At 45.7% G+C, this 12,681-nt stretch overlaps 1 protein-coding gene across 3 annotated transcripts in view; it reads right to left on the bottom strand.

Moving 5' to 3' along the window:
• The window catches only part of Atg16l1 (autophagy related 16 like 1), a 35,462-nt gene extending 25,730 nt beyond the window's left edge, over positions 1 to 9,732 (bottom strand). For all 3 annotated transcript variants that reach the window (XM_036173138.1, XM_036173139.1, XM_036173140.1), the window contains exons 1-3: positions 9,462 to 9,732; positions 5,402 to 5,495; positions 96 to 201 (exon numbers count right to left, since the gene is read on the bottom strand). In XM_036173138.1, coding sequence (XP_036029031.1) covers positions 96 to 201; positions 5,402 to 5,495; positions 9,462 to 9,576 — 315 coding nt within the window. In that variant the 5' untranslated portion in view covers positions 9,577 to 9,732. The remainder of the gene's footprint in view (positions 1 to 95; positions 202 to 5,401; positions 5,496 to 9,461) is intronic.
• Between the last annotated feature and the right edge of the window lie 2,949 nt (positions 9,733 to 12,681).

Here is a 12,681-nt window from a genome sequence, read left to right as displayed (position 1 = left end):
GTCCAATCAGACCAGACTACTGAAAAGTTCCAGGCAAGTGTGCTTTCCTGCCTCTCCCAAGAGGGCCCTGCAAAGGGCAAAAGGGCTTTCCTTACCTCCCCACGTTTCTTGTGCAATTCCGTCAGCTCTTCCTGGTGTTTGATCCTCAACTGGGCCATTTCTTGTAGCTGACTATCATTCCACGCACCATCGTGTCCAGGACTAAAAATCACCACCAGCCACATGAAGGCAACATGGAAAAAAAGGAGAGTGAAATAAAGTATCAGACTCCAGACCTTCCCAATAGGCAATGCAGCACTAACACAAATTTAAAGCTGCCAATCTACCTAACCATTTTGGCATCTGAAACAGTGGCAAATCTTGAGCCATTATGGATAGAAAGCAGGAGACTAGTGATGATAAATCAAACCACCACAGCTACCAGTCAGATCAGGAGCAAAGGCTTGGCTCCTGAATTAAATGTAGGTGAACAGCCAACACCCCCACTCATTACCAAGTATCTGCATACCAGCCCTGTGCCAGGTATTGCCGATTGTGACGAGAAAGGCAAAGGGGTACAGAGCTCTGGTCTCAGGCATCTGACAACCAATAAAAAGCAGATGGGCAAAAACAAGTGAACGTGTGATGTCACATGCTACAAAGGAAGCACAAACAAGGGGAGGAAAGTCCTATTTATTTACCACAGGAAGCAGGGCTTCTCTAGGGTGACCAAAGAGAAATGAAGAGCCAGACATGTGCTCACCCCCACCTGGAAAAGGATCGTAGTAGAAGGGGGAGCACACTACTGGGAGACCACTGTCAGGGAAGAGGAGCAAGAGCCAAGACTCAGAAAGATGATGCTGAGCCTTCCACTCCCAAGGACTGTGGGGTAGCATTCACACACTGACGAAGGGGTTTTTGTTTTCGAGACATGGTTTCTTTGTTAAACAGTTTTGATTGTTCTGGAACTCACTCTGTAGCCCAGGCTGGCCTTGAATTCACAGAGATCCACCTGCCCCTGCCTCCTGAGTGCTGGGATTGAAGGCGAGTGCCACCATCACCCACCTGGCTGACGAAGGGTTTTACTAGTCTGGGTGGGTTGGATGTGCTAGGACAGCAGCAGAAACAGTGAGACCAATCAGCAGATACCAGATAACCCTTCTGCACAAGGGAGCTCACACCACAGTGGCGCAGGGTAGACGGTCTGCATTCTGAAGAGTGCCTACAGTACTTGGATGTGGGAATGAAGACTGACAGGAATCAAAGATGACTCAGGGCTTCGGGCCTGAGCGACCAGCAAGCCAGGCGTCGTTAATCAACTGCACGGCAAGGCTGGGGAGAACAGGTCTAGGTGAGGGCAGGATGCTGTTCTGGCGCACTGAAGGCACACAGCTAGTCAGCACACAGGTGTGTACGATGCTGCAGGAGCACAGGCCGCCGCCAAACAGTAACTTGGTTTAAGAACTCTGTCAGATATCTGGTAGTATCTCAGAAACAACACTATGATGAAAAACAGTGAGAGGCTCTGAATTACAACGGCAGAAGGGTGGAGGGGCAGAAATAAAAGAAGTTAATCATTTAACAGCTGTGGGCAAAACAAACTATGTGGAAACCCAGACTTCAATCCTATGACAACAGACCTCTACGGCCACTAAACCCTGTTCAGTATCTAGACTCAAACCCTAAGTAACCATTTCTACTCTAGGAAGTCCTACCAGTCCCAAAGATTTCTTCTCCAAAGCTCAGGGGCAAACAAAACACTACCAACAGTTCTGATTGGGTGTGGCGATGACATACTTTTACCAGGGCTACTCAGCCCTGCTCCCAGCCAAAGGCCCAGGACCCCAGGATCTGGCTCTTTAGTTGTGGCCAGCATCTGCAATGGACTAATAAACATTATTTCAGAGATCCTGTAAAATTTGGCTGACAACAACTGAAGGTTCAAGGTTCAAGGGAAGGGTCTTGGCAAGAGCTACAGTTGCATATTAGTAGGTGACTCTAATCTGGAAAGGAGATAGTAAAACAGGAAACAGGCTGGACACTGACTACAACAACCACGCTTAGAGGGAGAGAAGAGCTGGCTCCTTAAGATTTGGGCTACAATGGAAAACGGGGGGAGGGGTGATGACAAAGAGCAGAATAATAAACTGGGTGGGTGGTGAGAGCCTTTAATCCCAGCAGAGGCAGGAGGATCTCTGTGAGTTCGAAGCCAGCCTGGTCTACACACTAAGTTCCAGGACAGCCAGGGTTAAATAACACCTCACAACCTCTACTTATACTTGGATTTTTATCATATATCTAAGCATAAATATTCATTCATTTCACCCTTTTAGGCCACTGGATACTTCCTTAATCTTAGCCCAAGAAATAGACAGCAGCAGTCAAAAAAGCAGAATACTCTATACAAAACCATTCTTTTGTTTGTTTGTTTGTTTTTACAAGACAGGGTTTCTCTGTAGCTTTGGAGCCTGTCCTGGACTAGCTCTGTAGACCAGGCTGGCCTCGAACTCACAGAGACCCACCTGCCTCTGCCTCCCGAGTGCTGGGATTACAGGCGTGCGCCACCACTGCCCACCACAAAACCATTCTTAATGACTTCAAGTCATTAGAAAGTATTTCACCAAACCTTTCTCCAAATGCAAAGCAGCATGGGCTATGCAGAGAATCAAACACGATCCTTCTAACCTATGAACTGGCATTCAAAAGAAAGGCCCCCGAAATGAAAGCAGCCAGAAAAGCAAGTCATTCCTCACACAAGGTGGGGTGGGGGTGGGGTAGAAAAGAGTAACAGGCTGGTCTGCGGCGTGGCTTCTGTCCCCACGAAGTGGACGTTTACCGCTCGCCCTTGCATCCCATGCCTGGACCGGCTACAGCCGCCGGTCTAAAGTCAAGGGACTCAAGCCACAGTTCAGGAACAAAAGGGGCAGCAGAACAAAGGAGACCAATGGACCCACAGCCTGAGGTAAAGACCCACAGGCCTGGCTGAGACAGTGGACATGGGAGGGAAAGGACATCTAGGGAAAAAGGAAGCCCAGACAACTTGTGGAAGGGACACCGTTAATGGGAACAAAGCAGTCAGGAGGACTGGCTTATTACGGATGTTTGTGGGAAAAGACAGACTTCCAGTAAAACAACTACACTACACCAGTCCATTTCAGACAAAGAACTGTCTGTATTTACAACACCCTCCCAAACAAATCAACTTGTTATGATACCGGGATACAGTCACTGCGCTGACTGTTTTCACCAACTTGACCCAAGCTAGGGCCATTTGAGAAGATAAAACTTCAACTGAAAACAGGCCCCATTAGATTAGCCTGCAGGCAAATCTTCGGGGCATTTTCTTCATTAGTGATTATGTGGGAGAGCCCAGCCCACCGGAGCAGAGCCGGGGCAGGTGGTCCTGGGATGTTTGAAAAACAAGGTGAGTGAGCCAGGAGGAGTAGGGTTCCTCCTCGGCCTCTGGTGCAGCTGCTGCCTCCAGCTTCCTGTTCTGCCTGCCTATGTCTCCCACTTTCCTTCAATGATGGACTGTGACTGGGGTATAAAAGCCAAACCTTTCCTCTCCAAGTTGCTTTTGATCGTGGTCTTCATGACAGAAATAGAAATCTAATTAGGACAGTCACCAAGAGCTTACCAGACCAGCCCTCCTGCTGGCACACATCTTTAATCCCAGCACTGGAGAGGCAGAGGCAGGCGGATCTCTGAGTTCCAGACCAGCCTGGGCTACAGAGTGAGTTCCAAGACAGCCAGGGCTACAAAGAAAAACCCTGTCTCGAGAAACCAAAGCACTTACCCAGACAGAAATATAATCTTTTAACTGAATGAATTTAGATGAACAAGGTAAAACCACATTTCCTGTAATTAACCAAATCATTATAACTAACACTTTAAACACTACAGAAGTCTCCTCAGGCTACACTGGCAGGATCTCCTGAATTGTTATCAAGTCAAAGACAGAAGATAAGCTGGGAAGAGCCGTCTATTCTCTAGGATTTCCCCACCCTGTCACCTCCCAGATGGACAGAAGGCTACATGGAAGATGCATTTACAAGCAGAAGTAAATGGTAGGCTGCACCCATCATTTCTGATTTTTTTTTTTTTTTTTGGAGACAAGGTTTCTCTGTGTAGCTTTGGAGCCTTCCCCAGGCTCACTCTGTAGCCCAGGCTAGGATTAAAGACATGTGCCACCACTGCCCAGCTTCTGGTTTTGTTTTTAAAACCTTAAATTAGTTAACTTGTTTTTAACAACTGCTAGGTGTCAACGTGCAAAAAGAGAATATATTTTTGATTAATAATAGGTACTATTTCCATATCAATCACCAACTATGCAAATGTCATAGACAGTATGGAGAAGACAGAAAGATTCTGAACTCCATTTGCACTAGAGTATGGCTTTTCATGAAGGCCCAGTAAACAAATCAAACACCCCACATGAACATGCATGGGTATTTATCAACTTACCTTTCCCATGAACAAATACTGCTACTTTCCCAATCTAGTTCTTGAAAGAAAAATAAAAACCTGTTGCAACCTGCTAATTTGATTTCACAAGCTAAAGCTGAAAACACCAGGCTAAAAAGGATCAAACAGACCAGTACTATAATAAAAAGCATCTGTGTTTATTTGCAAGCTAATCCTGTTTTAACAAGGCTCTGGAAGGCTACTCAGGTACCCACTTGGTTCTGATTACTCATCTTTTTTGTGAGTAAAGGCTGGGTCACACTATGCTTCCTTGGCTATCCTGGAACCTGATATGCAGATCAATCTGGCTCTGAACTCAGAAATCTGCCTGTCTCTGCCTCCCAAGTGCTGGAATTACAAGTGTGCAACACCAGACCTAGCCCTTGTTTCTGATTATTCAAAAAGTAAAACCCAGTGGCTCAGAAGAGATTGAGATTGCTACCATGTGAACAGGCCTTGAAAAGTTTCTCAACCTGATAATACTGTAATGATAAAGTTTCTAGGGGTGTGTGTGTGCATATATCTTTTGAACAACCACTTTACACATTTTATGGGTTTTTATATGAAGGGAACTGAGAAAAACTAGGCTAGAAAACACGTTTGCTTTTTTTTTTTTTTTTTCCTTTTCTTTTTTTATTCAAACAGCTGGTTGTGAGCCACCATGTGGGTGCTGGGAATTGAACTCAGGATCTCTGGAAGAGTAGTCAGTGCTCTTAACCGCTGAGCCATCTCTCCAGCCCCATCTTTGCTTTTAAAAGTGCTGACTGAGCAGGGCATGCCCAGCATCTGGGAGGCTGAAGAAGGATGGCTTACAAGCTTAAGACTAGCCTGGGCTATAGTGTGGGGCCTTGCCTCAAAAATAATAGATAAATAACTAAGTAAATAAATAAATAAGCATGAAAGAGAACACTAAGACAACTTCAAATCAAATGTACAATAAAGGTCTGTTTCAGAATACCTTATCTCGTGCCTATTTGGTATGTCATGCTTTTCGGCTTGCAGTTTCTGAGCCAATACTGAATGAAGATCTGACTTTTCCAGCAACTTGGTATCTATATATATAAAAAGAAAAAAAAAGCTATTATTGCACCATGCATAGATCTTACAAAGCTTGGGACCAAAAAAGTACCAGATGTCCTGGGCATGCATCTTCATTATTAGGTGGCAGACTATGTTTGCTGCAGGCTTGGCTACATGCTGTAGCAATCTAGGAACTCAATTCCTCAGGTGCTTCTTGGCCTAAGCTTGTGAAGCCCAGCCACAGACACCCACGTACGCACGGATGACCCCTACAGAGACAACTATAGTTGTTTCCCATCTCCAAGGTTATTGTTTTCTGCCTCAGGAGTAGGAACAAAATACCATTCATCACAGCAAAATGAAATGCTGGGTATTACAGAACTTAACTGTATTGATGGATTTAAATAATTTTTAGATCAGGGTACTGGGAAAAGCAGAGTCTAGTGGGCTGGATGAAATATTTAGATTTTATTTATTTACTTGCTTTTTTTTTTTTTTTTTAAAGACAGGGTTTCCCTGTGTAGCCCTGGCTGTTCTGGAACTTGCTTTGTAGACCAGGCTGTTTTCAAACTCCCCAGTGCTGGGATTAAAGGTGTGAGTTGAAATATTTAGACTTCTTACTGGCAATGATGAAATGAGAGACTGTAAAAGCAGGCAGCAACATGAAAACAATCTGAATTAGAAAAATGTCCAGTCCACTGTGAGGCTTCTTGCTCACACAATCGGATGGAGGTTTGTGTCAGAACACTGTAGGAAAGACTTTGGCAATAAAACAAGTTCTTTCTGCCCATGAGACAGTAAAGAAATTCAAAAGACCAGAGAGGGCTTGAAAGATATAGTTGAGAACAAAGGGCACAGTTCAATAAAGTCTGATGAGGGGCTCCCAAGGGGCAGAAATAGGGGTGATCCTTCCACAAACGGTGAAATCCTACAGTCCTATAACAAAAAGCAAATTAACAGAAAGGAAACATGCTCAGTCCACTAGTGTGGAGCCATGCAAAACACAACTGAGAGGTGAGATGATGAAATCTAAGACTCTTTCCCGGGATACTAGTGTAGCATGCTGAAGTCTCTGGGCTGGAGGCCAAAGCATTGCCAAAAGAAAACGATTTCTCACTTGGTAATTTGAAAAATGTCCTGTGGTAGGGGACAAACGGGAGACACAGCTGAGCACATCATAGGACAGCTCTGAGTCAGGGCAATGCCTCTCACCCCAGCACTCTGTCAGCTGAAAGAGGATCTGGGTTGGAGGCTAGTCTGGGTTACAAAGAGACCCAGTCTCAAAAAATAAAGGGCCACCTTCTAATTTCCAACCTCACCAAGCAGAACAAGAAACTGAACATGGGACCTTGGTAGAACTCTGAAGGAGGATAGTTACAGATCAATACAACAAACGCCAGGCATGACGGCCACAGACGCAATGGCCGTCCCACTTCTCCTTGAAAATGGAAGTCCAGGAGACATTTTCCTACGTTTGATGAACTTTAGGAAGACGTGGTTCCTTGGCTAGCATGATAAAAAGAAACGTTTAAAATCTGGTGCCATTTAGTTTGACCACAGACAGACCCCCTGTGATAACGTAGGTAGGTCTTTTAAAGGACACAACACATTGGAGGGTTCTTTCATACAGGCTCTTTTCTCCTACAGAGAAGTAAGCAAACCTATCCCTACCCAAGGTCTCTTTTCACGTTGCTCTTCAGGCTCAGACAGACACTACACAGGAGACACAGGCAGACGGTCAGAACTGACTGGCTTGAGAAGGCTAAAATGAACAAGGTCATAGTCAAAATGGAAAAGCTATGCCCAATGTCCTGGCCTATAAAGTTGAGCAAGCAAAGGGTGTCTGTCCAACCTGCTCCAGGTCTCTCATGTTGTTTTCACTTCTCTTGGCCCCGAGCAGCCATTACTTAGCTTGTCTGACTTAAAGATATATTCTTTCTGGGTTGGGGATTTAGCTCAGTGGTAGAGCGCTTGCCTAGCAAGCACAAGGCCCTGGGTTCGAACGGTCCTCAGCTCCAAAAAAAAAAAAATACTCAGCTTCCCTGAAGAACCTGAAATTCATCTCAGCTCAAGAACTTGGAATCCTCATTATTTAAAATACTCCCCCTCTGGGGCCGGAGAGGTGGCTCAGCCATTAAAGGCTAGGCTCACAACCAAAATCTGGTAAGACAGTTCTACCCTCTCCTACCAGCAGGACATCCAATTTTGAAATTAAAAAATGATTCATGCCAGGAGGTGGTGGTGCATGCCTCTGGTCTCAGCACTTGGGAGGCAGAGCCAAGCGGATCTCTGTGAGTTCAAGGCCAGCCTGGTCTACAGCGTGAGATCCAGGACAGGCACAAAAACAGAGAAACGCTGTGGGGGAGGGGAGCATTCAATTTGTGTCCGAGATTATTTACACCTGACAATAATGTTTTATCATACAGATGGCTTTTAAAGCCCTTATATACACTATACTGTTTTTATGAAGCAGGCAGGCAAATCTTCACACACACCCCATTTTAAAGACACATGAAACCAGAAAAATGAAAAGGTCAGTAAGGAGCTAGTGAGGCCTCCAACACAATTTGACTTTGAAGTATATTAAGGAGCTAGTGAGGCCTCCAACACAATTTGACTTTGAAGTATATTATCGTCTTTAAAAAACAAAACAAAAACCCTTTTATTTATTTTATGTGTATAGGTTTTTGCCTAAATGTATACACCTGTGAGCTGCATTTATGCCTGGTGCCCATGGAAGCTAGAGGAAGGCATCGGATCCCCTGGGACTGAGCTTACAGACAGGTGTGAGCTGTCATGGGTGCTGGGACTTGAGCCCAGTCCTCTGGAAGAGCAGCCAGTACTCTTAAGCACTGAGGCATCTCTCCAGCCCTGAAGTTCATTATCTTCTAAAGAACTGAACCCATGAAATGTGTCAGGAAAACACACTTTGAGTAAGAAGCGGCTTCCTGTGCTAGACAAAAATAGCCGTTGCTCCCCCAGAGTACCAGGGGTCAATACTGCAGAGACACAGCACCCTCTTTCTCCTCACCTTTTAAAGAGGCTAAGTGCAGTGAAAGAGAAGGGCCATTTCAGGGGATCCAACAAGAGCAAATGCAAAAGTTAAGTGTCTAAAACCGAATCCCAGCCCTACCATTAATCCACACGCAAACTCGAAAGATGTTACTTACTCATTGTTGGACTTGGTGCTTTGTATTATTTAAGATGAAATAATACATGCCAATTATTTAACAGAGTGCTCAAACCTGTGTGCAAATCAAAACCCTTTAGGAAGCATTACAACTGACAATTACGTTCTGCCATTTATACTGGCTTAGTTAGTCGGAGGTACCTTTGATTTTCAAATATTTTTCAAAAGATCCCCATTTGATTCTAATGTGCAGGTAAGCTTAGAAACCACTGATTTGAAGCAGATGGGACCTTAGGACCGAAGAGTGACAATTTCTTCGCTCAAATGTCAGACTGGCAAAACTGGGAACACGAAGCACGAAAAAGCTCGTGAGACGTGCCTTACGAATACAAAACACACTCTTGATCTTTCACGTCGTACAAAGAGGCGAAGAAAACCACGTCTTCCTCGCCTACGACTTTCAATAATAGCAAAGGCTATGATCCAACCAACGGACAAACCATAAAATTCAAAACGTGCACAAAAAAATATGGAGGAGCCTGAGAAATCAAGGCCCACTCGTTCCACAGCACTCCGAAGAGAACGTGAACCTCTCAAGTTACCGCTTAAGGTCAACTCTGTGCCTCGAACTTCATCACCTAAGCAGGATGTTTCGGGAGCCTAACAAGTGCATCAGCACCAAGCGGACTGTCGAGATTTACAACCACACACGACGCCTGTGGAAAGAAAGTGGAAGCGGAACCCTTCACGATCCCACCCAAGGTCCCCGCCAAGGCCGCCATGCGCGCGGGCGGAGCCGGGGCTCGGCCTGGGGTTCCCGCTGCCGCGCCGCTCCACTCCCCGCCCCGGGCCCGCGTGCGCGGCTCACACTGCACGATGATCTCTTCGAACGCCTGCCTCTGCAGCCGGTCCCGGCGCCTCAGTTCCTCCGCGATGTGGCGCTTCCAGCGGGGAAAGTCCGCGGCGCGCAGGCCCGACGACATGCCGAACGCCGCCCCGGCGCCTCAAGGCCGCCGATCCGCGCCGACACTGGGGGGGACGGCAGGCTGCAGCGTGCAGCGAGCGGCGGGCGCACGGGAACCGGCGCCGGAAGCTCACCTCCACTCACAGGTTACCCCTGAGGCTATCCGGGATGACTTTTCCGGTCCCTGCAGGAAATGACTTTAGAGACGGCCGGAAGGCCCGCCTCGTTGCCAGACGTCGTAGGCCCCGCGCATGCTTGCGGCCGGAGACGTCGCGGGACGCTCTCAAATGACGCAATCTTAAAGCCGGAAGCGTCGGTGATGAGAAGCTGCCGCTGTGAGGCGCCCTGGCCGCGCGGAAGGAGACAGGGGCGGGGATGTCTCGTCTGCTGGTGTCTGTTTTCTTTGATACATAAATATATGTATTTATGTATCTTTATAGACGACCATGCCCCTCCAAGGCCTACCCAACGTCTAGCTGCTGTAATGCGGGGCAGGCAACTGACTTTTTGCACGTGTGTGTGCCTTCTAGGGTAGTCTCAAACCCCTGGGAGGACTTTATTTCCATTTTATGAAAAGGAGGCAGGTAGCATAATTCATGAAGTAAGGCGTCCCTTTTCCTTCATGGTGGACTAGTTCACCCTCTTAGGGTATTTCATCTGATTTTCCCAGAAAAGCCCACAAGGTAGGAGCTGGAGGATTGCAGATCCTTTGTGAATACATACATGCACGTACATACATACATAAGAAAACACCCTGGAGCCTTAGTTTTTTATTAGCTAGGAGAGATATATGCAAGCTCAGGGACATTTAAGCACATGTTTCATATCTAGCTCCTTTTTGAGACTGTTCAAGCTCCCAGAAATGATCTCTTGGCTCGGGTAAGAACAATGAATGAAGTTTAGCCAGGTGGTGGTGGTGCACGCCTTTAATCCCAGCACTCGGGAGGCAGAGCCAGGCACATCTCTATGAGTTGGAGGCCAGCCTGGTCTGCAGAGTGAGTTCCAGGACATCCAGAACTACACAGAGAAACCCTGTCTAGGAAAACTAAAAAGAAAGCAAATTGAAGTTTTATTTATAAAGTTGTACTATGGTTTCACAATTTTCTCAAGCTGTACAAAGTTAGGAGCAGGAATTAAGCTGTCTTCTAGGACCCCTTTCTCCCAGATTCTCTCCTCAGGTTGCCTTCTACCCAAAATTCTTGTATGTATTTCTAGAGTATCTGAGTCTATATACAGTCATGTGTCCCTGTGCCCAGAACCACTGACCTAGAAACACCCCCACCACCACCGGAGAAGGGGATGGGTGAAAACAAGAGCTAATAAAAAAAAAATGTGAATAGTGAATCAGAGTGTGTGTCCATTATTAGACTCCTAGGAGCCTCAGAAGGCAATCTAATACTAGTAGAATTTGGATGGGAGAAACTGAAGATGCCCAGATCCTTGAAAAATGGCTTTGGTTGACAAGTTCAATAGAACGGAAAGCTTGGGTCAAAGTAGAATTGTCTGAACATCATTGCCTTGAGCAGTCTAGTGAATACATTGCCTATAACATGTTAGTAAAGTTGGATTGGGGCCAATAAAGTGGCTCAGCAGGAAAGGGCAACTGTTGCCAAGCCTGATGACCCGAGTTCAACTCCCAGGACCCACACAGTGGAAGGAGATAGCTGACTCCTGACACTTGTCATCTTACCATACAAACACATACAGGCACCCATGCACGCACACATGCACAACACACATGCATGTGTACTTACAAGAAATAAATAAAATGTAGTTTAAAAAATAATGGAATCACACGAAGTCGGAGGTCACAGGAGGGAAGAAATGTCAGAGAATCTTCTAATAAGATCCTTCATAGACAGGTAAGAAATCTTTGGAACAGAACAAACATGGAGCCGAGGACAGTCAGTTTCTGAACTGTAATAAGGACACTCCATTACCTATCAATCTGGAGGCATTGAAAGGATCCAGGGGAATCAGAGGTGTAGGCAATTTCCTCCTACAGGGAAGGAAATAAAGAAACAGGTCCTGAAAATTACCAGGAATATCTCCACTGTCAACTGCAAAAGACCATGGCATCAAATCTTGACAACTAATCTTGATAATTTTCTGATAGGATATAATTAAAATCGTGTTGATATTTTTACTAGTTTGCCCCGCCAGCATCTACTTGGAAGTATGTCAAATAATATTTTGACACGTGACCATGTGTGAAAAAGTTTGTCATAGCACTGCTAATAATAAAGTGTAAAGTTAGAGATGGTTTTTCCAACCCTAAGAGATTGGCTAAGTTATTGTAGATTCATTGTCAATTGCTTGTAGTAAAAGCAGTATTATGGCATAGATCTTACTTGTTTAAAAGAAGTATTCCTAACTCCTCAGAAACTATTGATACTTGTTGGAAGAAGGGTAATTCTCAACCAAGTGCAATAAGCTTTGCTCCATCCTCTTTCCTAATCACAGCCCTGGCTAGCACACCCTGAATCACCCTGAGCCGTCCTTCCTTCTATTACTGTGCTCCCTCCCTCTGCAGAGTATTGGGCACACTCCTCCCGTCTGATTTCTTGGATTTAATGCCCAGTAGCCACTTCTTCACAGTGGAAGGAGATAGCTGACTCCTGCCACATGTCTTCTTACCATACAAACACATACAGGCACCCATGCACACACCCATGCACACACACATGCACACTCAGAAAGGTGCTTGCCTGAAGAAGCCTGGTTAGACCTGGGTTCAGATACAGGCAGCTGGATGCCAGCACTGTGCCCTTATCACTCACTTATCTAGCTAGTTTCTTGCCCAGCTACCACATACAGGTCACTGGAACCCATTGAGCAAATGAGTGTTATTATATTATATTTTGTTTTATTTTTGTCTTTAGAAACAGGGTCTCACTATACAGTTCTTCTGTCCTGGAGCTTGCTATGTTGAGCAAGCTGACCCCAAATTTATAGAGATCAGGCTGCCTATACCTCCTGAGTGCTGAGATTAAAGGCATGTGCCACCACACAGGGCTAGAGAATAAATTTAAATAATCTGTAATTTATCTGCAAATTAGACAGTAATTTGCAGCATCCTGGCAGTTAGCCAGCAGGCAGTGTTGAGGAGGCCTTCGTGCATTTA

Source organism: Onychomys torridus, chromosome 23 (genome assembly GCF_903995425.1).
Source record: "Onychomys torridus chromosome 23, mOncTor1.1, whole genome shotgun sequence".
Lineage (NCBI taxonomy): Eukaryota > Metazoa > Chordata > Mammalia > Rodentia > Cricetidae > Onychomys > Onychomys torridus.
This window is presented reverse-complemented; position numbering and strand designations above follow the sequence as displayed.